The following is a 23992-nucleotide window of genomic DNA, read 5'->3' on the forward strand; positions in this document are numbered from 1 at the left end:
CCTGCAACTTTGCAAAGGGCAACCAGTCCTTGTGCGTCCTGCACCTGAACCATGTACTGTATTCCCAGTCTCATCCAATTTTTAAATTCTCCCATTTTAACAAATTCCGGTAGAGTCTCGTTCTGCCATATCGGGGAAAAATTTGTCAAGTGTTCCAAACCCATAATCTTTTTAATTGCCTCCCAGACTTTATGTATCAGCGCTAAAGTAGGATACATCAAACCCAAGTTCCTAAAACTTCCTGCCTCCAACCCCTGAACCAATGGATCCCTCCCCATCACCTGAACCAAGACCCTTTATGTTGAACCAGCCCCAGACACATCCCTCCACCCCTCATCTGTTGACCCTGAGCAGGTAAGTAATAAATCCAAGGCTTCGGAAGCGCCAGTCCCCCTACATCCTTTGGCCTCTGCAATATCTCAAGTCTGATCCTTGGCTGCTTTTTTCCCCACACAAGATCCCTAAATATAGAGTCAATAGTACAAAACCACCGCCTAGGGAACCAGACAGGGGCATTGTGCAAAACGTATAGCAGTTGGGGCATCAAAATCATCTTAATCAGATTAATTCTTCCCACTACTGAAAGATACATTTTACACCATGGCCTTACTTTACTCCTAAACTTATTTAGCAGTGGAATCAGATTCAAATCTGCATAGCTTGAAATCGGAAGTGCCACCTGAATGCCCAGGTATTTAAACTGTCGCACCACTGCCAACCTACTAGCCTCCCCCGACTCTGGCAAATCAACAACACAATCATCTACAGCAATGAGAGTGGATTTTTCCCAGTTAATTTCTAATCCCGATATAGACCCAAATGTTTTAATAATTTCCATTGCTCTCAACGACTCTCCGGAATCCTCCGAAAAAAGCAACACATCATCTGCATACAATGACACTTTTTCTTCTACCAAGCCATATCGGAACCCTTTAACCGAAGCCGTCATCCTAATTGTCTGCGCCTGGGGCTCCACTGCCAAAGCAAAAAGTCGCGGGGACAGCGGACACCCCTGCCTAGTCCCCCCTATGAAAAGCAAAACTCCCAGACATTTGCCCGTTAACTCTGACCCTAGCAGTCGGGGAAGTATATAGCAACCGTATCCATGAAATAAAGGTCAGCCCAAAACCAAAGCATTCCAATACCCTCCAAAGATACTGCCACTCAACACTATCAAACGCTTTACGCGCGTCCACTGATACCACAACCCTACTGCCCCTATTGTCCGACGGCAGCTGCAAATTCAGAAAATGTCTACGCAAATTAATCGCCGTAGACTTATTTGGCATAAATCCGGATTGGTTCGGATGAACAAGATCCTGAACCACACTCACCAAACGGCTACTCCCTTATCTCTATCCATCACCCTACTTGTGGTCTCCACTCCACATTTGAACTAAGACTAACAAGCTACATAATCAGAACCTCCCAATTCTCCAAGACTTCTCTCGTGTTGCGCAAGTATTCTGGAATGCACTATCCCGGACAATCTGTCTAAAACCTAGTCCCCACATTTTTAAGCATGCTTTAAAAACTCATCTCTTTAGACAGGCCTATCACTTCACTATTCTAACTCTCCCCTGTTCCTTCTTCCTACATTTTGCTTAGAATCTGCTCAATTATACTCCTCTATCACCACATCCACCATGCTCCCAATAGCACACGGTATCTGCACTTACACAGATCCTGGCCAATGACCGGATCATGCAGCTTATTTAAAATGCCCTATTTATTATAAAGATGGATGGACCGTACATAAAAAGCACATTCTGTTGTGTCCCCCCATCCCATTTCCTTATAGATTGTAGTTTACGAGCAGGATCCTCACTCCTCCTGTTACCGGTGAAATACGTGTTACTTTGTACTGTTTTTATTGTCTGTACATGTCCCCGATTATTGTAAAGTATGGAGGAACATGTTGGTGCTATAGAGATAAAATTATTATTATTATTGTTTTGCTGCATGACCCACATTGTCTTGATATTCAGCTCCTAAAGCGGAGCCTTACATTTTCCTTTAGAATTTGCTAGTATTACTCAGAATTCATTGTTCCATCAATAATGGCACGCTCTCCTGGCCCAGACGCAGAAAAACAGCTTGAAACCTTGACACCACCATGTTTCACAGATGCTATGAGGATTTTATCCTGTAACACAGGTTTTTTTCTCCAATCGTATAGATTCACATTTAAATTACAAAACTAAATTTTGGTCTTATCTGTCTAAAAACCATTGTTCCAATAGCCTTCTGGCTTATCCAGGTGATCTTTACCAAACTGGAGATGGAGGACAAATTTCCTTTGATAAGCAGAAGCCTTCTAATTGCAACACTTCCATACATAACATTATTGTTCAGTGTCCTAATAATAGTGAAGCATCAGCTAATGTGACAGAGGCCTTTAGTTGCTCAGAGGTCACCTTGAGTTCCTCTGTGACCTCGCAGACTATTATGCACAGAACTTGTTATTTGTTGATCGACCATTCCTGGGGAGAGTAATAATAGTCTTCAATTTCCGCCATTTGTACATAATCTGTCTGACTGTTGATCGGTGGAGTACAAACTCTTTAATTTTTTAACCTTTTCCATCCTGATGAGCATCAATAACTGCTTGGATAAGGCGTTATTCGATCATGCTCGTGTGCCAATCGAGTGTTTTCGGCGTGCTTGAAAAATCTGTTCAAGGCACTGCGGCTGCATGTCTCATGGCTGGTCAACAGCCACAGCACATGCAGGTACTGCCTGTTTGTTAGGCAGTCCCTGCCTACGTTGCGGCTGTTGAACAGCCCCAGGGACTTGTACAGATTTTTCAAGACCGCTTAAGACACTCGGTCAGCACACGAGCATGCTCGGATAACGCCATATCCAAGCACGTTCTGTCATCACTAGTCTTCAGAAATCTTCTTTGTTCATGCCATGACATACATCAACAAAAATGTGTTGTGAAAAATTGTACTTTGATAGATCTCTGTTATCTATATAAAATAGTTTGATTTTGATTGATTTTCAGCCCATTGATTGAGAACACCAGACCTCAATTTCATCTTCAAATTCACCTACTTTTCAAACTCACAGCCATCTGATACTCAGTCATTTTCGTCATTTACGAAATGACAAATGTCTAATATTTTTGACTGACTTGGTTATGTTTATCTACTTTAGGGCTTACTGTAACAACCGTGCTGGCATTGTGGCGCCCCTGAGGGTTCAGTCGCCACAGAGGTACTGCACCTCCTCCTGAGGTGTGGTACCCCACAGGTAAGGTGGAGACACCTGACCACACTCCAACACCTGCACCCCACACCACAAAGTAGTGTAGCAAAGCACCTTCAGCGGCTCCCTGCTTGGAGTGTAGGATAGCACTCCTTGGTGGCTCCCTGCTTGGAACACGAAACGTGCTGGGAGGTGGGTGGAGCTGAGTTTACATAAAAGAGCGGGAAGAGTTGAGTCAGTCAGTCAGTCTTTCATTCAGTGAGGGAGTGAGGATATAGAAGGACAGAGAGTGAGAGAGACAAGATCCCCGGGAGAGGGATGGAAGAGGGAAGTGCTGCAGTAGGCCACAGTGATCTGGGTCTGCTGGCACAGGAAAGAGACAGAGAAAGGAAGCTTGATTCTCCATTAGGAAGAAGGATTAGTACGGAACATAAGGAGAATAGGAGGACTAAGGATCAGGGTTGGAAGAGAGAACCCTTCCCGAGTCCACAGCGCAAGGCCAGGGTCTGGTCCCCGAGGTTGTATGGAAACTAATGGTCCTGCAGCAGACACCGGAGGAATAGAAGTTGTCACCACTTTATTCAGACACAAGACTTGGGGGCACAACAGCAACGATAGTGAGCCGGGACTAGGTAGTAAGGATTCCCCGAAGCAGGCTACAGCTGTCTGCCGTACAAGTAGAGTTCATAGGAACATCTGACAGGAGGAACTCCAGTGTAACTCAGTACTGGGAGTACTTCATTCAAAGGTGCTATAAGAGGAGACGTTCAGAAAAGGCACATATGTTGGCGGAGTGTTGGAAAGGAGTACATCATCTTGCCTGGAAGTTGGCTTAGCTCCTGACCAGGAGGACACGGCACGGATGCGGGCACCTGTACCTGCAACAGACTGAGTAAAGCTTTGGAACTAAATGCCCTGGTGTCCTCCACTTATTCCTGCGCCAACCCAGCCAGCACTGCTACATCCCTTGCGCCCGACACTACACCATCTAAGTGTCACTTCACCTACACTGCCCTGGGACTACAGCCCTGCCTGTGGAGGGCTATAACATCATTGCTGCACCACACCATCTGTCCCAGAGGATCTGTCTGCAGCGTCGGCTTACATCTTCATTGCCGAACACCACAGGTGGCGACACGAATCACTTATAAACTTTCCCCTTTTTACAATGGGCGCCAAGGGCCACGGGCCGGGTCCCAGCTGCCGTGCCATCTCCCATTGAAGCTCATCGGGCCCGGTACCGAGTACCCCGCAGCCCTTGGAGGCTGACCCAACTTGGCATCACGAACAGGATAAAGAAGCCCGATGCCACCAGGTTCTGTGTGCCAACGATTTATTGGACTTAAAAGTTTGTGGAGATGTGCAAAAGACCCAATTTGATAGACTGTAAAATGAATGCTAAAAATGGCGGCCAGCGCGGAGAAGAAGGGCGTGACAACATGGGTGGTCCTAAGAAAAGACCGCGAACTGTCCTGGGCCTCCCCTGTCTGAACTTCTATGCGACAGCAACATGGCCCACCCCCCGAGGGGTTCGTATACTGGCATGGTATGGAGGAGTAGGAAGAAGACGCCGCCCCCAGAAGGAGGAGCGGGAGCCGGTGGCGGGAAAAGAGGCCAGACAGGAAGAGAAAGGAGAGAGAAGGCCTGAAGAGCGAAGGGAGGTTAAGCTGAACCTCCCCGGCACAATGGCTGAAGGCTCCGATCTGGCTTCCCATCTGGACCGTCAGCAGCTGGAGGATGAGATAGCCCAGCTGCGGCTGAGACAAGAAGCCTTATGGACTCTGAACCGGCAGCGTGCCCAGGAGGGGCCTACACCCGCGATACCTTCACCACCGGTACCCGTCGCCACTGCACAAGCTCTACCCCAGGCAGCACCCTTGGAGCCGGAGGAGGCTGCAATACCACCGGCAGCGCCCAACACCATTCCCGCGCTGCAACCGCCGCTGAGCGTTGTCTGCCCAGAGGAGTCATCTGAGGGCCTGTGGCCTGAAGTGGAGAAAGCTGAGCCCCTGCCTGAACCTAGCGCGGCTGTGCAGGTCTCACCGGAGACCAATGAGGACCCGGAGCCACCATCTGCTCCACCACCATCGACATCCGGACAGACTGCCCCTGTGGATACCTCTGCAGCTGCCCACCGTCTCAAGCATATACCGGAGCCAAGACTGCACCGCCAGCAGGTATGCCTGTCGCCCCTGAAGCTAGGGAAGCCACTGGGTGCCCGCCGGCTACAGCGGCCGGACAAGTAGTGCTGGACTTGGTCTGGGAATGGGATACTAGTCCATGGGGGGAAACACCTGAACCCCTAACAGTGGTGACGTGGTCCACGGTTGGCAGGGGCCGGTCCCGGGAAGAGGAGGAGAAGACGAGAGCCCGATGCCAGGAGACCATCCGCCAGCCGAGGAGAGGGCACGAGAGCAGAGGAGGCTGGCAGTGCTGGGTCCTGACCTGGACAGTAAGGAGAAGGTCCATGCTGGACATTATGGTCCCCGGGATTCAGCAGGATGGGGTCGGGTCCTCAATGTTAATCCCAAACGGGGGTTTGGGTTCATAGCAGACCCCCAGAAGATCTCTGACCTATTTTTCAGCCGGAGGGATGTCGAGTCTCACCTCCGGAGGGGACACCCAGCGCGTGACTTACAGCCAGGGGAATATGTCACCTTTACCCGGCATGAGGGGCTACGCGGCTGGTATGCCCTAAACATACGCCGCATACCGGAGGACTTATTGGCAACTTATCTGAAGGAGAAAGTGTGTGTTCCCCCGGCAGGAAAACCTCCCACAGTAGTTACCAAAACTGTGCTTGTACCCACACCAGTGGGTCAGGCTACGTCGGTACCAATCCAGCATCCCTTGGTACAAGTCACAACCCCTGCTGCACCTCAGGCAGCAGCCATGCCAGCTGAATACCGACAATTCATCAACCCACCAGGAGGTGGACACCCAGAGCATCTCCCCTGGAAGCAGCCCAAGCAACCAGCTTCCAGAACCCCAGGAGGGGACAACTAGCCATAACATTCCAAATAACTAACTGTTACCCAGGAGGGTATTAGCACCGTTGTGCCTTCTTGTTTATTATGTTTTTCCTTTTTGATTCCAGTTTTTGCCTAGTTGCATTGGCAGCATTTTTTTTACTGAACTGCAGAGATCATAGACACTGAATGATCCAGAACTTTATTGTATATAGTTGTACCTCTTTAGGTGCCCTCTCTTGGTTTTACATGGCCCTTTTTATGGATAAGAACTACCTCATCGTGGAGCATGGCTCCTACCAAAAGGACACTGCAAGAGATCCCGGCTGGGAGCGGTGTCCAGCACTTACAAGAATTATTGAAGTTTTGATGTGAAGTATTTTATAATGTCCCTTATGAAAGTATTAATAGGGAATAGCTTTTATATAGAATCTAGTTAATAGCAATGACTAATAGGAATGTTTTAATAAAGAAATTTGAATAAAGATGAAGATTTGAAAAATGCAGGTGACGAACCAAGCATCGACGGTTCTCACTTAGGGTTAATAAAAGAAAGTAGAAAATGTGAAAGAAGAAGTGATGAATGATAATGCTTGAAATAGCACTTTGAATTAGGAACTGTAGTAAGATATAGTTAGTTAAAATTGTTTCCAACGTTCAAGAAACAGTGCCTCTCATATTGAGAAGATTAGATAAGAACTGTTTATTAGCATTATAAAATTTTTGTATGTTCCTGTATTTGTCAACTTGTTTTCTTGCAGCCCGTGGATGTGCTGTGTTTAACGGGGGGTATGTGGCGCCCCTGAGGGTTCAGTCGCCACAGAGGTACTGCACCTCCTCCTGAGGTGTGGTACCCCACCATCCAGGTAAGGTGGAGACACCTGACCACACTCCAACACCTGCACCCCACACCACAAAGTAGTGTAGCAAAGCACCTTCGGCAGCTCCCTGCTTGGAGTGTAGGATAGCACCCCTTAGTGGCTCCCTGCTTGGAACATGAAACGTGCTGGGAGGTGGGTGGAGCTGAGTTTACATAAAAGAGCGGGAAAAGTTGAGTCAGTCAGTCAGTCTTTCCTTCAGTGAGTGAGTGAGGATGTAGAAGGACAGAGAGTGAGACAGAGAAGATCCCCGGGAGAGGGATGGAAGAGGGAAGTGCTGCAGCAGGCCACAGTGATCTGGGTCTGCTGGCACAGGAAAGAGACAGAGAAAGGAAGCTTGATTCTCCATTGGGAAGAAGGATTAGTACGGAACATAAGGAAAATAGGAGGACTAAGGTTCAGGGTTGGAAGAGAGAACCCTTCCCGAGTCCACAGCGCAAGGCCGGGGTCCGGTCCCCGAGGTTGTATGGAAACTAATGGTCCTGCAGCAGGCACCGGAGGAATAGAAGTTGTCACCACTTTATTCCCACAGAAGACTTGGGGGCACAACAGCAACGATAGTGAGCCGGGACTAGGTAGTAAGGAGTCCCCGAAGAAGGCTACAGCTGTCTGCCGTACAAGTAGAGTTCATAGGAACATCTGACAAGAGGAACTCCAGTGTAACTCAGTACTGGGAGTACTTCATTCAAAGGCGCTATAAGAGGAGACGTTCAGAAAAGGCACATATGTTGGCGGAGTGTTGGAAAGGAGTACTTCATCTTGCCTGGAAGTTGGCTGAGCTCCTGACCCGGAGGACACGGCACGGATGCGGGCACCTGTACCTGCAACAGACTGTGAGTAAAGCTTTGGAACTACATGCCCTGGTGTCCTCCACTTATTCCTGCGCCAACCCGGCCAGCACTGCTACATCCCTTGCGCCCGACACTACACCATCTAAGTGTCACTTCACCTACACTGCCCTGGGACTACAGCCCTGCCTGTGGAAGGCTATAACATCATTGCTTCACCACACCATCTGTCCCAGAGGATCTGTCTGCAGCGTCGGCTTACATCTTCATTGCCGAACACCACAGGTGGCGTCACAAATCACTTATAAACTTTCCCCTTTTTACAATGGGTGCCCAGGGCCACGGGCCGGGTCCCAGGTGCCGTGACATCTCCCATTGAAGCTCATTGGGCCTGGTACCGAGTACCCCACAGCCCTGGGAGGGCGACCCAGCATCACTGCATGGCTTCCCATCCCCGCACACCAACTTACTCACTTCTCCAGGTCATGCGGTGATTTCTGTCTGCTGCCAGCTAAATGCGCTATGCCTCTTGTTTTCCTGCTTGCTCTCCATGTTTCCTTACTGTGTGTATAGGGGGGCGGCGCCTGAACTCTCTGCTTCTTATGCAGTCAGGGTGCACTGTTGAAATCTGTCCCTGACCAATCACCTAGTGCCCTGGACTATTTAGGTCCGCCACACCCACTAACCCTTGCCTGTGCAATGTCTCTACTCAGTTAGCTCCTTGCTACTGAGGAAGCCAGGCCCTGTCCTTTGTCTTGCCTTCCTTGAGAGGCTTTACTCCTAGCGTTTCTAGTTCACTCTGAGTGCCCGCCAGGAGGCTTATATCCTGGTCCCTGTCTTGTCCTAGCCTTGTCTGAGTACTTGCCTGGTACTTCTTTGCTCGCCCTCCAGGAGGCAGAATATCCTGGTCCCTGTACCTTGTCTTGTACTGTGTCTCTGTCTGAACTCCATCTTACCTCTGTCCGTCAGTCTCCTTGTCTGTGGTTCTTTTCCCTGCTGTGTCTTTCCCTGTACCTCGCACTCTTGCAAGCTCCGCCTACCTCGCACTCTTGCAAGCTCCGCCTACCTCGCACTCTTGCAAGCTCCGCCTACCTCGCACTCTTGCAAGCCCCGCCTACCTCGCACTCTTGCAAGCCCCGCCTACCTCGCACTCTTGCAAGCTCCGCCTACATCGCACGCTTGCAAGCTCCGCCTACATCGCACGCTTGCAAGCTCTGCCTACCTCACTCTTGCAAGCTCCGCCTACTCCGCACTCTTGCAAGCTCCGCCTACTTCACACTCCTGCTTTTGTCATATTCCACTCTCTCCTATCCGTACCCGTACTTGCTATTCTATTTGAACAGGACCCCACCTGTTCCTCCATATTTCATTCCTTCCAGCCAGTACCTGTTCCTGCTGTGTGAACAGGACCCTACCTGTTCCTTCGCACACCACACCTGCCTGCCGTGTCTCAAGCCGTGCCTGCCTGCCCTGTGTCTCAAGCCGTGCCTGCCTGCCCTGTGTCTCAAGCCATGCCCGCCTGCCCTGTGTCTCAAGCCGTGCCCGCCTGCCCTGTGTCTCAAGCCGTGCCCGCCTGCCCTGTGTCTCAAGCCGTGCCCACCTGCCCTGTGTCTCAAGCCGTGCCCGCCTGCCCTGTGTCTCAAGCCGTGCCAGCCTGCCCTGTGTCTCAAGCCGTGCCCGCCTGCCCTGTGTCTCAAGCCGTGCCCGCCTGCCCTGTGTCTCAAGCCGTGCCCGCCTGCCCTGTGTCTCAAGCCGTGCCCGCCTGCCCTGTGTCTCAAGCCGTGTCCGCCTGCCCTGTGTCTCAGTCTGCTTGTCACTCGCGCCTACCCAGGTGTCCTGTTCCCGAGTGGGATCAGCAGCCACAGCCAAACACCACCCTGGAGTGGCACCCGGCAGCTATCTGCCTCACAAGCCTGACCTCACTATCAGAGGCTCCAGTGAAGACCGAGGTAGCTGTCGTAGTCACGCCCCTTCCAGGGTAGTCTGGTTTGTGGCACAGTGGGACCACAACCCCCCGGTTCGCGCCAATCAGCCTAGGCACAAGCGTGACACTTGCGTGAAAATCTTAAATAGTTTTAGGTAACGTTTGTGCAGATATATGGACAATTCTGAAGGGTTCAGAAGCTTTCCAGCACCACTGTGGTGGAAGAAACCACAACAGAAAACCTGACAGACAACAGAATATGAAGAAAAAAAATGTAGCAGCAAGTGACTGAGGAAAATTTGTGCACTTAACGGTTAGTACTCACCTGGATAGTCATCTGTAGGAATCTCCTCTTTATACCACTCATCACCCCTCACATATGTCTCTGTAGTATTAATATGGGTCAGATCTTCACCCTGAAACACATATTGTAAAAGTCACAGACAGGTGGAGAAGTCACATTTATGATCAGCTCTAATCCTGCCATCTCCACCGTTCTCATTACACAAGTATAAATCATATAATACTGGTGGATAAAACAAGACTGAGCACAAGACCTTAACAGCCATCTACACATCATAGGGGAGATCTCATGACACCTTCCCTCCATCTACCTGATGATCCTGAGGAACATTGGGATCTTCTTGTTTACAGTCCTGTGGAAGAAGAGGACGGGGACATCTCTCTGGTGTTGTCCTCTTACTGGATAGATCTGGAGGAAACACATACAGGGACTGAATTCATTCTTTACATACAGATAATTATAGGCCGTGTGTATTTAGTCTTGTCTATTACCTGGTGATGTGAGGGGCTGGGGAACCTCCATCATGACGTCCTTGTACAGATCTTTGTGTCCTTGTAAATACTCCCACTCCTCCAAGGAGAAAAATACTGTAGCCTTCTCTTCAACAACAAAATACATTGATTCTTTACTTTGTTCACACAAATATTCTAGCAGTGAGTACATCTTTTGAAATTCAAATTTGCCAACTTTGCTGAATTGCCAAAAGTCAGTGGGACAACTTAAACTGAGCACTGAAACAATGACAATACTGGAGCCAAAATTAATACACATACGGTGACGAGCAAAAGGGTAACAAATATTTGAACTTTTGACTTTCAGGCTCCATATCTCACCATCCACTACTGCTTTGAACGAGACACTACCATCATTTTATAGACAATCATCTCGGCTATCTCATACATTTGACGTGCAACTATTTAGCACATGATTAGTTAAGCAGATTATTGTCATGTCACTGCATGCTTACGGTTTTGCTCCTAGTGGTGGAAAAATCTTTTTCTTCCTGAATACTACAAAGTACAACATTCACTATTAGCTGATTGTGTTATTAGGCTGATTCCCAAGTGAAAGGTCACTGGTTCAAATCAAAGAGCAGACATGAAGAATATTTCCTAAGAAAAAGGGAAACTGCATTATCTAGCTCAGCGGTTTTTCGACCAAGAAAATTGCCATACCGCACCATGTGAGCACCATGACAGTTGGAAGAATATGAAATGAAGTCTGTCCATTTATTCAAAAGCCAAGAGGTGAGCAACCAGGTGAAACATTGGAGTCAACAAGTTGCTCATCACAAGGTCCATTAGTTTTGGAGCAACAAACAAGTCAGTGGAGGTGGCTCATATCTAATATACAAAGCTCAAAGTGTGTATGTGTGTGTGTGTGTGTGTGTGTGTGTGTGTGTGTGTGTGTATGTATGTATGTCCGGGATAGGCATCCGCACCGTCGCAGCTACAGCCACAAAATTTGGCACAGTCACACGTCTGGACCCCGAGAGTGTCCTAAGCTATGTTGTGAGGCGAAATTTTAACCCCGCACATTCCAATTCACCAAACAATTTTGCCCCTGTCTACATAAAGGGGAAAAAGTGTGCGCGCGTTACACAAGTCTGGAATGGTGGCCCGAAAAAGGTGTAGGAACCTTAACTTCAATATCATGCAATAAATGAGGAATACAGTTCAAAGGTACAATCACAGACAAAGGTGAAGCATAAATACAGTTTATTGTGTCGTGTTTCAAGGTTTTCAAACTTCTTCATCTGGACCAAACCACAATTTTCGACTTGATTATGGTCATAAAAAGTGTCGGATTGAGTTTGCAAAAAAGGACGAAAAGTGGGACAGTAGAATATTGTAAACGTGATTTGGAGCAATGAGACAAAAGTCAATAGACTAGGATCTGATGAGTGCAAATGGGTCTGGCAGAAACAAGAGAAAAAGGGGGCAATGGATAGAGAAATTGAAGGGACTGTCAAGTTCGGTGGAGGAAGCCTGATGGCATTGGGTTGTTTTGGACACTTGACCAGGATCGATGGTGGTCTCAATGCTGAGCTATATGGGAGTATCCTACAAGATGAGTTACTTCATACACTTGAGTACTATGGGTATGAAAAAGACGACATGGTGTTCCAGCAGGACAACGACATGAAGCATACGTCGAGATTGGTAAAGAAATGGTTCAATGACAATAAAGTAGAGGTGCTGGATTGGCCCCCACAGTCCCCAGACCTGAACGCAATTAAACACTTGCGGATAGAGCTGTAAACATGCCCAAGTGAGTCGAAAAGTATGCACCAACTTTTAGTGGAAAAGACCTGGGATCAGATTTCGATTAACACATGTTTGAATCTGATCGAGAGTATGCCTAGAAGGATTCAGGCAGTGTTGAAAGCCTAAAGGTGGATTTACAAAATACTGACAAAATAATAAAAATTTAGATTTTTAAGAGCAAAACAGTAACAATGCAGTGACATGACAAGAATCTACATAACTAATCTTATGCTAAATAATTGCACGTGATATTTATGTATGAGATAGCCAAGATGATTGTCTATAAAATGATGGTAGTCTCAAGTTCAAAGCAGTAGTGGATGGTGAAATATGGTGACTGAACGTCAAAAGTTCAAAACATTGTTCCCCTTTTGCTAGTCCGTGTACGTCTGATGGTCGCACATAAAAAACTGACCAATCGTGAAGCCACTAACGATGATCGGATCTCGCTAACTTCTACACGATCATATAACGGGTGACGGCTGAGCTCCGATCGCTGCGGTTAGAGGCGGATGTCGGCGGTGTACAACATAAGGTGAGATACACCTGCACCATCCATAGACCATGCTAGTACGTCCGATGTCGGGAAGGGGTTAACCTACCCTGCTGAACTCCAGCACACAGTGATGTGTTATTGTGTAGCACAGATGGGCCCGGCCTTCTCACCCCCGTCTCCTCTATCCCCTCCGGATTTCACCTCCTCTGTGGCACCAGCCTCCTGCTGTCCGTCTCCTCGACCCAGCAAGACAGGCGCTCTGCTCAGGACAACAGCTCACAGCAACACACAATATACAGCGGGAAGAGTATTGTTCTGTGCGCACAGGACCTGCGATGAGGTCACAGGAGGGGAGGAGTCAGGGGTCACATGATCAGGGGCCTCAGTGTATGCAGGACTCTGCTGTGCTGGTTGTCATGGTGCTGGATGAGGGGAAGTTTCTGTGTGGGGTCAGGAGGGGTTCACAGGGGGGGATGTAGCAGAGCCATGTGTGTACGAGGTGTACGGAGCGGAGCCGTGTGTGTACGAGGTGTACGGAGCGGAGCCGTGTGTGTACGAGGTGTACGGAGAGGAGCCATATGTATACGAGGTGTACGGAGCGGAGCCGTGTGTGTACGAGGTGTACGGAGCGGAGCCGTGTGTGTACGAGGTGTACGGAGCGGAGCCGTGTGTGTACGAGGTGTACGGAGCGGAGCCGTGTGTGTACGAGGTGTACGGAGAGAAGCCGTGTGTGTACGAGGTGTAAGGAGCGGAGCCGTGTGTGTACGAGGTGTACGGAGTGAAGCCGCGTGTGTACGAGGTGTACGGAGCGGAGCCGTGTGTGTACGAGGTGTACGGAGCAGAGCTGCGTGTGTACGAGGTGTACGGAGCAGAGCCGCGTGTGTACGAGGTGTACGGAGCAGAGCCGCGTGTGTACGAGGTGTACGGAGAGGAGCCGCGTGTGTACGAGGTGTACGGAGAGGAGCCGCGTGTGTACGAGGTGTACGGAGCGGAGCCGTGTGTACGAGGTGTACGGAGCGGAGCCATGTGTACGAGGTGTACGGAGCGGAGCCGTGTGTACGAGGTGTACGGAGCAGAGTCGCGTGTGTACGAGGTGTACGGAGCAGAGCCGTGTGTGTACGAGGTGTACGGAGCGGAGCCGCGTGTGTACGAGGTGTACGGAGCGGAGCCGCGTGTGTACGAGGTGTACGGAGCGGAGCCGTGTGTGTACGAGGTGTACGGAGAGGAGCCGTGTGTGTACGAGGTGTACGGAGCGGAGCCACGTGTGTACGAGGTGTACGGAGCGGAGCCACGTGTGTACGAGGTGTACGGAGCGGAGCCGCGTGTGTACGAGGTGTACGGAGCGGAGCTGCGTGTGCACGAGGTGTACAGAGCGGAGCCACGTGTGTACGATGTTGTCAGCACCGCCACGACTGGTCCCACTGTCCCTGCCGTCTCCATACTCACCGCTGGCTCCGCCGCTGCATCTGCTTCCGGCCTGGGTTCCTCCTGCCTCTCGGTCCCAGAGTGCACCTCCAGTCTTCCTCCGCTCCGGCGGGCGGCTTCCCGGTGCACTCCTCCTCTACCCTCGGCCGCGCGCACTGTGCCTCCGCGCACGCGCCGGGGTGCCAGACCGCGTGTCCCTGCTGTATGGGCGCCCGCTAGCCTGACCTGACCCGGACCCACCGCCTGGCCAATCAGGAGCTACCATCAGGTATTTCAGGCCGCCCTCCCTTAGGGGAGGCGCCTGACTATCGAGTTCTCCTCGCTGCGTCCAGGCCCTGCTTGCTCCTGCTAGTCCCTAGCTCCAGCTCGCTCTCCCGGCTCCCGTGTCTGCTCTCGCCCATGTCTCCCTGCTAACCCTCCTGTGTGTCTTCCTTTTGCAGTTCCCTGTACCCTGCTTCCGCCTGGTTCCCGCTGCCCTCCTTCACCTGCCAGCAACAATCTCCATTCCCTGGACCCTGGTTACCCCGGATCTCTCGTTGGGTTCTCCACCTCTCCTCTGCTGCTCATCCTCTCGAGCCGACCCCTGGTCCTGGCCGCCATGACATTTGAACTCCTTGAGCCTGCTCCCAAACGGTCCCTGTATAGGGGTCGGTCCACCTGGTGCGCTCGCTCGGGGAGAGTTCGGCGTCACGGTCCAGTGGGTCCACTCTTGCTCTCGTATCAAGCATTGTAACAGAATAGTCAGGCCATGGGCCGCCGCCCAAAAGGAGCTAGTGTTCCTATGGGAGAACCAAACCCGTATAATGTCTTTTATGAAGACTATGGACTCCCGCCTCTCGGCCTTGCAGGCCGCAGATCCCAGCAACGCTTCCCAATTGGCCAGTCTCCAGCAGGAGCTGGGTCAACAACGAGATACCCAGGCCCATATTCTGTCAATCCTCGTCCAGTCCCCTCGGGTCCTGCAGGCTTGCCTGCCGCATACTGGTAGTTTTTGGACGTCTTCAATAAGGAGGCAGAGACACTTCCCCCCGCATCGCCCGTATGATTGTCCTATTGATCTACGACCCGGGACCACTCCGCCTAGGGGTCGAATTTATCCTCTGTCTCCAGCTGAGACTACGGCCATGTCCGAGTACATTCGTGATAACCTAGCCAGAGGGTTCATACGGAAGTTTTCTCCTGCCGGTGCCGGGTTCTTCTTTGTGAAAAAGAAGGACGGTTCGCTCAGTCCGTGCATCGATTTCCGAGGATTAAACAACATTGCGATAAAGAATAAATACCCCTTGCCTCTCATTCCTGAACTCTTCGACCACTTACGTGGAGCCCGCGTCTTCTCGAAGTTGGATCTACGTGGAGCCTACAATCTCGTCCGCATCCGCTCCGGTGACGAATGGAAAACCGCCTTTAACACCCGGAACGGGCATTATGAATATCTTGTTATGCCCTTTGGCCTCTGCAATGCTCCCGCGGTGTTTCAGGAGTTCGTTAATGACATCTTCCGAGATCTGCTGTACTCCTGCGTGGTCGTGTATCTAGATGACATCCTTATTTTTTCCCGCGGATCTGGCGTCCCACAGGAGGAGTGTTCGTCAGGTACTGCAGCGCCTGCGGGAGAATCACCTCTACGCGAAGCTTGAGAAGTGTCTCTTTGAGCAGTCGTTGTTGCCCGTCCTAGGCCACATTGTTTCGGATTCTGGGCTGTAAATGGATCCTGAAAAATTGTCAGCAATTCTTCAATAGCCCCGTCCGGTAGGGGTCAAGGCGATTCAACGGTTCCTCGGCTTCGCCAATTACTATCGTCAATTTGTGCCACACTTTTCAGCTCTCATCAAACCCATTTCCAGTCTTACTCGCAAGGGCACCTACTCCTCGTTCTGGCCTCCTGGGGCTGAAGAGGCCTTTTCCAGGTTAAAACAAGCCTTTGCGACAGCACCTGTGCTCCACCGACCCGAGGCCAACAAGCCATTCGTTTTGGAGGTAGATGCCTCATCCACAGGAGCGGGTGCAGTTGTCTCTCAGAGATCCTCGTCTGGACGACTGGTTTCCTGTGGGTTCTTCTCAAAGGCCTTCTCCCCTGCCGAGTGTAATTACTCCATCGGGGATCTCGAATTGTTAGCCATAAAATTGGCAATGGAGGAGTGGCGCTATCTTCTTGAAGGAGCGGTCCATCCGTTTACCATCTTTACCAATCACAAGAATGTGGCATACCTCCAGTCAGCCCACAGACTGAATCCCCGACAAGCCCGATGGTCTCTCTTTTTTGGCCGGTTCGATTTCGAGCTGCGTTTTCGTCCCGGACCTAAAAACGTCAAGGCTGATGCATTGTCCCGCTCTCTGCAGTCTGGGTGGCCCCTGTGAGTCTGATCACTCCTCCTCCAGGCAAGACCTATGTTTCTGAGGCAGACAGAAAAGAGGTGCTGCATTGGGGACATTCCTCTAAACTTTCCGGGCATGTCGGAGTCAAGAAGACACTCGACCTCATTGCTCGTTTTTATTGGTGGCCTTTGTCAGGATGTGATTGACTTCACGGCGTCTTGTTCCTCGTGTGCCAAGGTCAAAGTTCCTAAACGACCACCCTCCGGTCTTCTGCTTCCTCTGCCGATCCCCTCGGTTCCATGGCAACATATAGCGTTGGATTTCGTCAGCGATTTGCCTAACTCATCCAGATGTACGACTATCCTGGTGGCAGTCGATCGCTTCTCTAAGATGGCCCATTTTGTTCCTCTTCCAGCACTGCCCTCTGCTCCAGAGTTGGCGAAGATTTTTATCCAGCATGTCTTCCACCTTCATGGCTTCCCGCAGCATATTGTCTCGGATCGTGGTGTACAATTCACCTCTCGATTTTGGAGAGCCTTATGCAAACTTCTGGAGGTCAGAATGGACTTTTCTTCCGCCTACCACCCTCAGTCCAACGGGCAAGTGGAACGTGTCAATCAGGTGCTAGCATCATATTTACGCCTGTTCTCAAATGCGCACCAGGATAACTGGGTCCATCTCCTCCCCTGGGCAGAATTCTCCTACAATAATCATTCCAGCGAGTCCTCAGCCAAGTCTCCATTTTTTGTGGTGTTTGGGATGCATCCCGGTATTCCGCTGCCGATTTCCACTACCTCCGGTGTGCCTGCAGCGGATTCCCTGGCCATAGAGTTCTCCAAAGTCTGGTCCGAGACTAAAAAAGCTCTCAAGAAGTCCGGGGAGCGCATGAAGAGACGCGCTGACAAGAGACGCTTGGACTCTCCGACTTACCTCCCGGGACAAGTTTGGCTTTCGACCAAGTATATTAGGCTAAAGCTCCCGTCTTACAAGCTTGGACCTCGCTACATTGGGCCTTTCAAGATTCTCACACATCAACAACGTGTCCTACCGGTTTGAGTTGCCCGCCTCGCTCAGAGTTCCCAACACCTTCCATGTCTCTCTCCTTAAGCCAGTTGTCCTGAATCGTTTCCACCCCGCTCCGAACTCTTCTCCTCCACCAGTCAGCTCTGATGATGTTTTTGAGGTGAGAGATATTTTGGCCTCGAAAAGGGTAGGGGGTAAAACATTTTTTCTCATCGATTGGAAGGGTTTCGGTCCCGAGGAGAGATCTTGGGAACCACCAGAGAACATCAATGCACCACGCATCCTTAAGAGGTTCCTATCCAGACACAGTAGAGGGGGGTGTAAGGGAGGGGGTACTGTCAGCACCTCCGCGACTGGTCCCGCTGTCCCTGCCGTCTCCATACTCACCGCTGGCTCCGCCGCTGCTTCTGCTTCCGGCCTGGGTTCCTCCTGCCTCTCGGTCCCAGCGCGCACCTCCAGTTTTCCTCCGTTCCGGCTGGTGGCTTCCCGGCGCACTCCTCCTCTACCCACGGCCGCGCGCACTGTGCCTCTGCGCACGCGCCGGGGTGCCAGACCGCGTGTCCCTGCTGTATGGACGTCCGCTAGCCTGACCTGACCCGGACCCACCGTCTGGCCAATCAGGGGCTGCCATCAGGTATTTCAGGCCGCCCTCCCTTAGGGGAGGCGCCTATCGAGTTCTCCTCGCTGCGTCCAGGCCCTGCTTGCTCCTGCTAGTCCCTAGCTCCAGCTCGCTCTCCCGGCTCCCGTGTCTGCTCTCGCCCATGTCTCGCTGCTAACCCTCCTGTGTGTCTTCCTTTTGCAGTTCCCTGTACCCTGCTTCCGCCTGGTTCCCGCTGCCCTCATTCACCCGCCAGCAACAATCTCCATTCCCTGGACCCTGGTTACCCCGGATCTCTCGTTGGGTTCTCCACCTCTCCTCTGCTGCTCATCCTCTCGAGCTGACCCCTGATCCTGGCCGCTGTGATGTTTGAACTCCTTGAGCCTGCTCCCAAACGGTCCCTGTATAGGGGTTGGTCCACCTGGTGCGCTCGCTCGGGGAGAGTTCGGCGTCACGGTCCAGTGGGTCCACTCTTGCTTTCGTATCCAGCATTGTAACAGATGTGTACGAAGCGGAGACGTATGTGTACACGGTGTACGGAGCAGAGCCGCGTGTGTACACGGCGTGCAGAGCAGATCCGTGTGTGTACGAGGTGTACGGAGCAGAGCCGGGTGTTTAGGATGAGCGTAGTGGAGCAGTGTACGTACAATGTGTATGGGCTGAAGACATATGCGTAGGATATGTAGTATACACAGCTGAGTATTGTGTGCATGATTGGTACAGAGCAGAAACATGCAAGTACGGAGCGAAGCCATGGGTGTACGACATGTAATGAGTGGAGCCGAGCAGTTAGTGTATGAGGTGTACAGAATGGAGCCAAGTTTGTATGACTTTTGGAGTGGAGCCGTATGCATGTATGCTGTGTACAGAGCAGTCGCGTGTATGATATGTATGGAGCCGACCTGTGTATTTATAATAGTGCTGTGTGTGCTATATATACACAGTGGGTGAAATAATTGTTTCTCCACACAGAAGGAGTCTTGAAGGTGTCGGCACCAACAAAGGCTTTTGTGTGAAATATTAATTACGTTTCAATAAGCGAGTTCAGTACTTTTTCCGTGTTATTTCTCAATATTACACAGAATTTCATGTCAATAACATCTTTAGAAATAGATTTAGAATATTGACGACGTGTTCAATACTTATTTTGCCCGTTGTATGTCATTTTACATACTGTATATTGGATGGACCTCTGTTTCTCTTGTGTGGTTTGTGCAGGAGTGCTCCGATCCCGAGTGCTGGCAGCAGTGTCGGGTATTGAGGCGAAAGACTCGCATTGCAGTTGCAAGTGTGACTCCGGCCTTACTCGTTAGAGCAGTCAGAGTAAGAGATTGGATGGAGAGAGCACAGTAGTTGGAGGTCTGAGGGAAAGAGGAGCACGGGCTGTAGAGTAGCAAGAGAACGTCAGCCATAAATTTGGAGCAGACATTCCTGGAATGCCCGATGCCTATTAGAAACGTAAAGAGGAAAGGAAGTTGGACAGGGAATCGTAAAAGGGAGTTGGGACGGGAATCATGGAAGCTGCAGGGCCGGGTGGAGTATCCCTGGGTCAGAGATCCCAGAAAGGAAAGGGATAGCTCAGGGCGAGCGAACAGCGGACATCAGAACGTACTATGCTATGGACTTAGAAAACGGAAAAGTTTGAGCCCAATACTGCGCGTTTCAATATGATGAAAATGGACAGTTAAGTAATCTTCTTTATTATAAAACGAATATGATGTCCTCCAATGTGTGTGCGACGGTTTGTACACTTGAGGAACCAGAGACAGAAGTAACCAGCAACCAAAAGGTAAGTGTTACGCAGTAACACATACAATAGGAGAATCGGGACACCGTTTATTTGTAGGGTGTGGGAGCACAGCAGCCCCTCTCCCATGACTACTGCCGCGAGTACCTTACACTGGAGGTACAATTACCAGCACAAAAGTAGTGTATTTCTGTGAATGATCCAGTGTGTAAATTGCCTCATTACAATATGCCATGTTGGTCAACACTACTGCCTTCCGCAGATGACCAGTCATTCGGCAGGAAGGCGACAATACACCTGTTATCTCTTACATTGCTGAGGTCAAATTAAATCTGAGCTTTAGGAGGAGTGAGGGGTCTGGTGAGACCCTTTATAACATTGTCACAATTTCATCATTGTTGCCTGGGGATGCTGTGACAGCTCAGCAGCCTTATGGGATCTGGAGTGTGCTGGACTGTCAGTATTGTGAGTGACAGTTCAGTCATCCAATCTGATGCTGGGGCATTCTGAGCTGCCAGCACTGTGATTGACAGCCCTGCTGCTCAATCTGGGCTAGCCTGCGGGTGTTTTCCCAGGTGCCTCCTGTCCTGTTGAACTTATCTTGTTGCCGGACCTAGGATTTTTCAGGGCTATTTGTGTGGATTATCCCCTCTGATTTTGACGCTTTCTTACTTCAGGTACCTGACCCCAGGTTAGCCTCTGACTACCCCTTTGTCTTACTCCGTTGCTTGACATACCCTCCTGGCATTTGACCCTGGACTGTTACCTGACCACGCCTTTGCATTGCCCCTACTACTTGCCCTCCTGGAATCTGGCCTTGGACCTCCAGACTACCCTGTCTCACGTCTTGTCTGTGAGTGGTCACTCGGCATCACAAACATGTCATCTAAGGCAGGGTTCCCCAACTCCAGTCCTCAAGGCCCACCAATAGATCATGTTTTCAGGATTTCCTTTGTATTGCACAGGTGAAGCAATTATCACCTGAGCAATACTAAGGAAATCCTGAAAACATGATCTGTTGGTGGGCCTTAAGGCTGGAGTTGGGGAAACCTGATCTAAGGAATATCTGAGTGCAAGTAGTGAACAGTTCAGGAACTTGGGAAGGCTTTGTGTGCATGGGTACCTGGTAAAACAGCAAGTGGTGGCAGTGAAATGTGTGGTATGGGTGTATGAACTGGTTGTGAGGTATTCTTATCTCATTGTCAGCTTACCTGAGGTGTGGAGACGAGCGAGTGCTGGAAGTGGAGTCACCTTACAGTAGCATCTGAGGCAGGTGTGTCGCGATAGTGATGTTTGTGACAAATTGGTGGCAGCGGTAGTGGTATTCATGACAGCATTCTTTAATCCAAATGTATTAATTCGGCACATCCTCATCTCTTAAATAACTCGTGTGTTATACAAGTAAAATAAAGCAGCCCTACTTACCAATACCATGTCACAATACTAAGACACCGCAGGATGCAGCAGGCCTCCATAATAAAAGACAGAGGTAGCACAGGTGCACAATATTGATAAAGCAAACATCCTGCAGTAAATTAGTAATGTGACTAGGTATTGGCAAGTATGTGCTTTTTTTCAGGTTTTGGACTGGATATCCTTTTCAGTGAATTTTAGCTCAGGGACTTGCAAGACAATGAGGACCCTTGATGTGTATTGTAAGCTTGTATATTTTGGTCAAAATACCAAGCCAAGCCCTGTAGTCATGGTGTATCTGTCCCTGTAGGATGCACTTACGAGCTAATAATATATGGCCTGGGTCAACTCATAAAGTCCCATGGATTCCAGTACCACCTTTATGCTGATGACACTCAGATCTATCTCTCTGGCCCAGACGTCACCTCTCTGCTGTCCAGAATCCCGCAGTGTCTATCAGCCATATCCTCCTTCTTTTCCTCTTGCTTCCTCAAGCTCAATGTGGACAAATCTGAACTCATCATCTTTCCTCCATCTCACAGATCTTCCTTACCTATCACAATTAATGACATCACGCTTTCCCCAGTACCGGAAGTCCACTGCCTTGGAGTATCCCTTGATTCTGCCCTGTCATTCAAACCGCACACCCAAGCTCTTTCTACCTCCTGTCGCCTCCAGCTCAAAAATATTTCCAGAATTCATCCTTTCCTCAACCCTCAATCTACTAAAATGCTTGTGCACGCCCTCATCATCTCCCGCCTCGACTATTGCAACATTTTTTTCTGTGGTCTCCCTGCTAACACCCTCGCCCGACTAATTCATCTCTCTCCTCGCTACTCCTCCGCTTCTCCCCTCTGCAAATCTCTTCGCTGGCTTCCATTCCCTCAGCGTATCCAGTTCAAATTACTAATACTGACCTACAAGGCCATCTATAACCTGTCTCCTCCATATGTCTCTGAACTAATCTCCCGATACCTTCCCTCACGTAATCTCCGGTCATCCCAAGACCTCCTTCTCTCCTCCACACTTATTCGCTCCTCACCCAACCACCTCTAAGACTTCTCCCGAATAGCCCCCTTCCTCTGGAATTCTTTGCCCCAACATGTCCGACTATCAACCACATTCGGATCCTTCAGACGGAACCTGAAAACCCACCTCTTCAAGAAAGCCTACATCCTGCAATGACCCCGCTACCTCCTCACCACTACTGGAGATATCACCTCAACCAACACCGGAACTGCTGCAACCCACCAACCTACTGTCTCCTTCCCCACCATCCTGTAGCATGTAAGACCGAAAAGGCAGGGTCCTCTTTCCTCTCTGTATCAGTATGTGATTGTAAGTTTGTTTACTGTAAGTGATACCTGTAATTTGTATGTAACCCCCTTCTTATGTACAGCACCATGGAATCAATGGTGCTATATAAATAAATAATAATATGGGCATGACCATTAGGCTGTAAGCCAAAATGGTGCACTACACATACTATCTCCCTTTTCTAGACTTATCAGTCTGCATTTCAAATACTATGCAACCTTCCTCGTGATTTCACCCTCCAAATTATTTATACCCATATGTAGCTCTTTCGGAAGACTGAGCCAGAAATACCTTTACCTAGACAGTCCATTCCTCCATTACCAAGAAATCAATATTTGAATTTGTAGGCAAAGGAGTCTCAAGTGCTTTTGGCTCCTGAAAGCTCTTCTCAAGCCTCTGCTCTCCCCAGCTCAGTTCCCAGCGCAGCGACACCTGTGTGACTTCAAGCAAAGAAGCTGGCAATCAAGTATGAGGATTTGCCGCTGGGCGGGCAATAGAGCAGGAGATAGAGAAGAGCTTCCAAAAGCACTTCAGCTTCTTTTCGAATATCCATTCAAATGATAATTTCTCAGGAATGGTCTGTCTCGACCAGTGGTCTCAAACACTGCTAGGTATATATATATTTGAATTTAACAGGCCACATTCTTTGCAAGATGAGATGACATTTCAGTGATAGCATTTTTTTTCCATACAACTTTTTCATCATTTTTGGCTTTTTTTTTTCCAAGTGCCATTCATCATTTAGGTTATGGTACAATTTTATAGCTGGTCACCTTGTTGTAGCAAATGTCCCCATCCTGGTCACCTTGTTGTAGTAAATGTCCCCATCCTGGTCACCTTCACTTGGAAAATGTTCACAAATCCTTCTCATCTAATCTTGCTCCCTCGGAGAACAGTGACCTCTTCCCCAGCACATGCTAGTGACGACATACACAGCCCACGCCATCTTCAGCCGCCGTCTTCTGATGGTCTCTGAGCCCCAATACATTTAATTTGAATATGCGTCCAAAGAAGCTCATTCAGCTAAAATGAAGAGCTGGCATCGGCAACCCCTGAATCGCGCCACCATAGTCACGGGGAGCTACGGTGCCTGCGGGCCACATGCTGAAGCTTCAGAGGCTTGTAGTGCTAGATTTGTCTTTAAAAGAACTACATGTGAATATAAATAAATGGGGGGGGCAGGGATAAAATCCTGCTGACATTCCCTTTAACAGATATTAACAGTCATAGTAATAATAATATTTTTTATTTATATAGCAGAAACATATTCCGCAGCACTATACAATTCAAAAGGGACAAGTGCAATCAATAACAATC

The 23992-nt window shown here is 49.8% G+C and overlaps 1 protein-coding gene across 1 annotated transcript in view; it reads right to left on the reverse strand.

Moving 5' to 3' along the window:
- LOC141053004 (uncharacterized) overlaps positions 1-23992 on the reverse strand; it is a 130040-nt gene that overhangs the window by 15774 nt on the left and 90274 nt on the right. Inside the window, 4 exon segments of the mRNA XM_073550325.1 lie at positions 10095-10185; positions 10384-10481; positions 10565-10672; positions 12943-13017. Coding sequence (XP_073406426.1) covers positions 10095-10185; positions 10384-10481; positions 10565-10672; positions 12943-13017 — 372 coding nt within the window.

Source organism: Dendrobates tinctorius, unplaced genomic scaffold (assembly GCF_039654945.1).
Source record: "Dendrobates tinctorius isolate UK_male_01 unplaced genomic scaffold, ASM3965494v1 ptg000164l, whole genome shotgun sequence".
NCBI classification, from domain to species: Eukaryota; Metazoa; Chordata; class Amphibia; order Anura; family Dendrobatidae; genus Dendrobates; species Dendrobates tinctorius.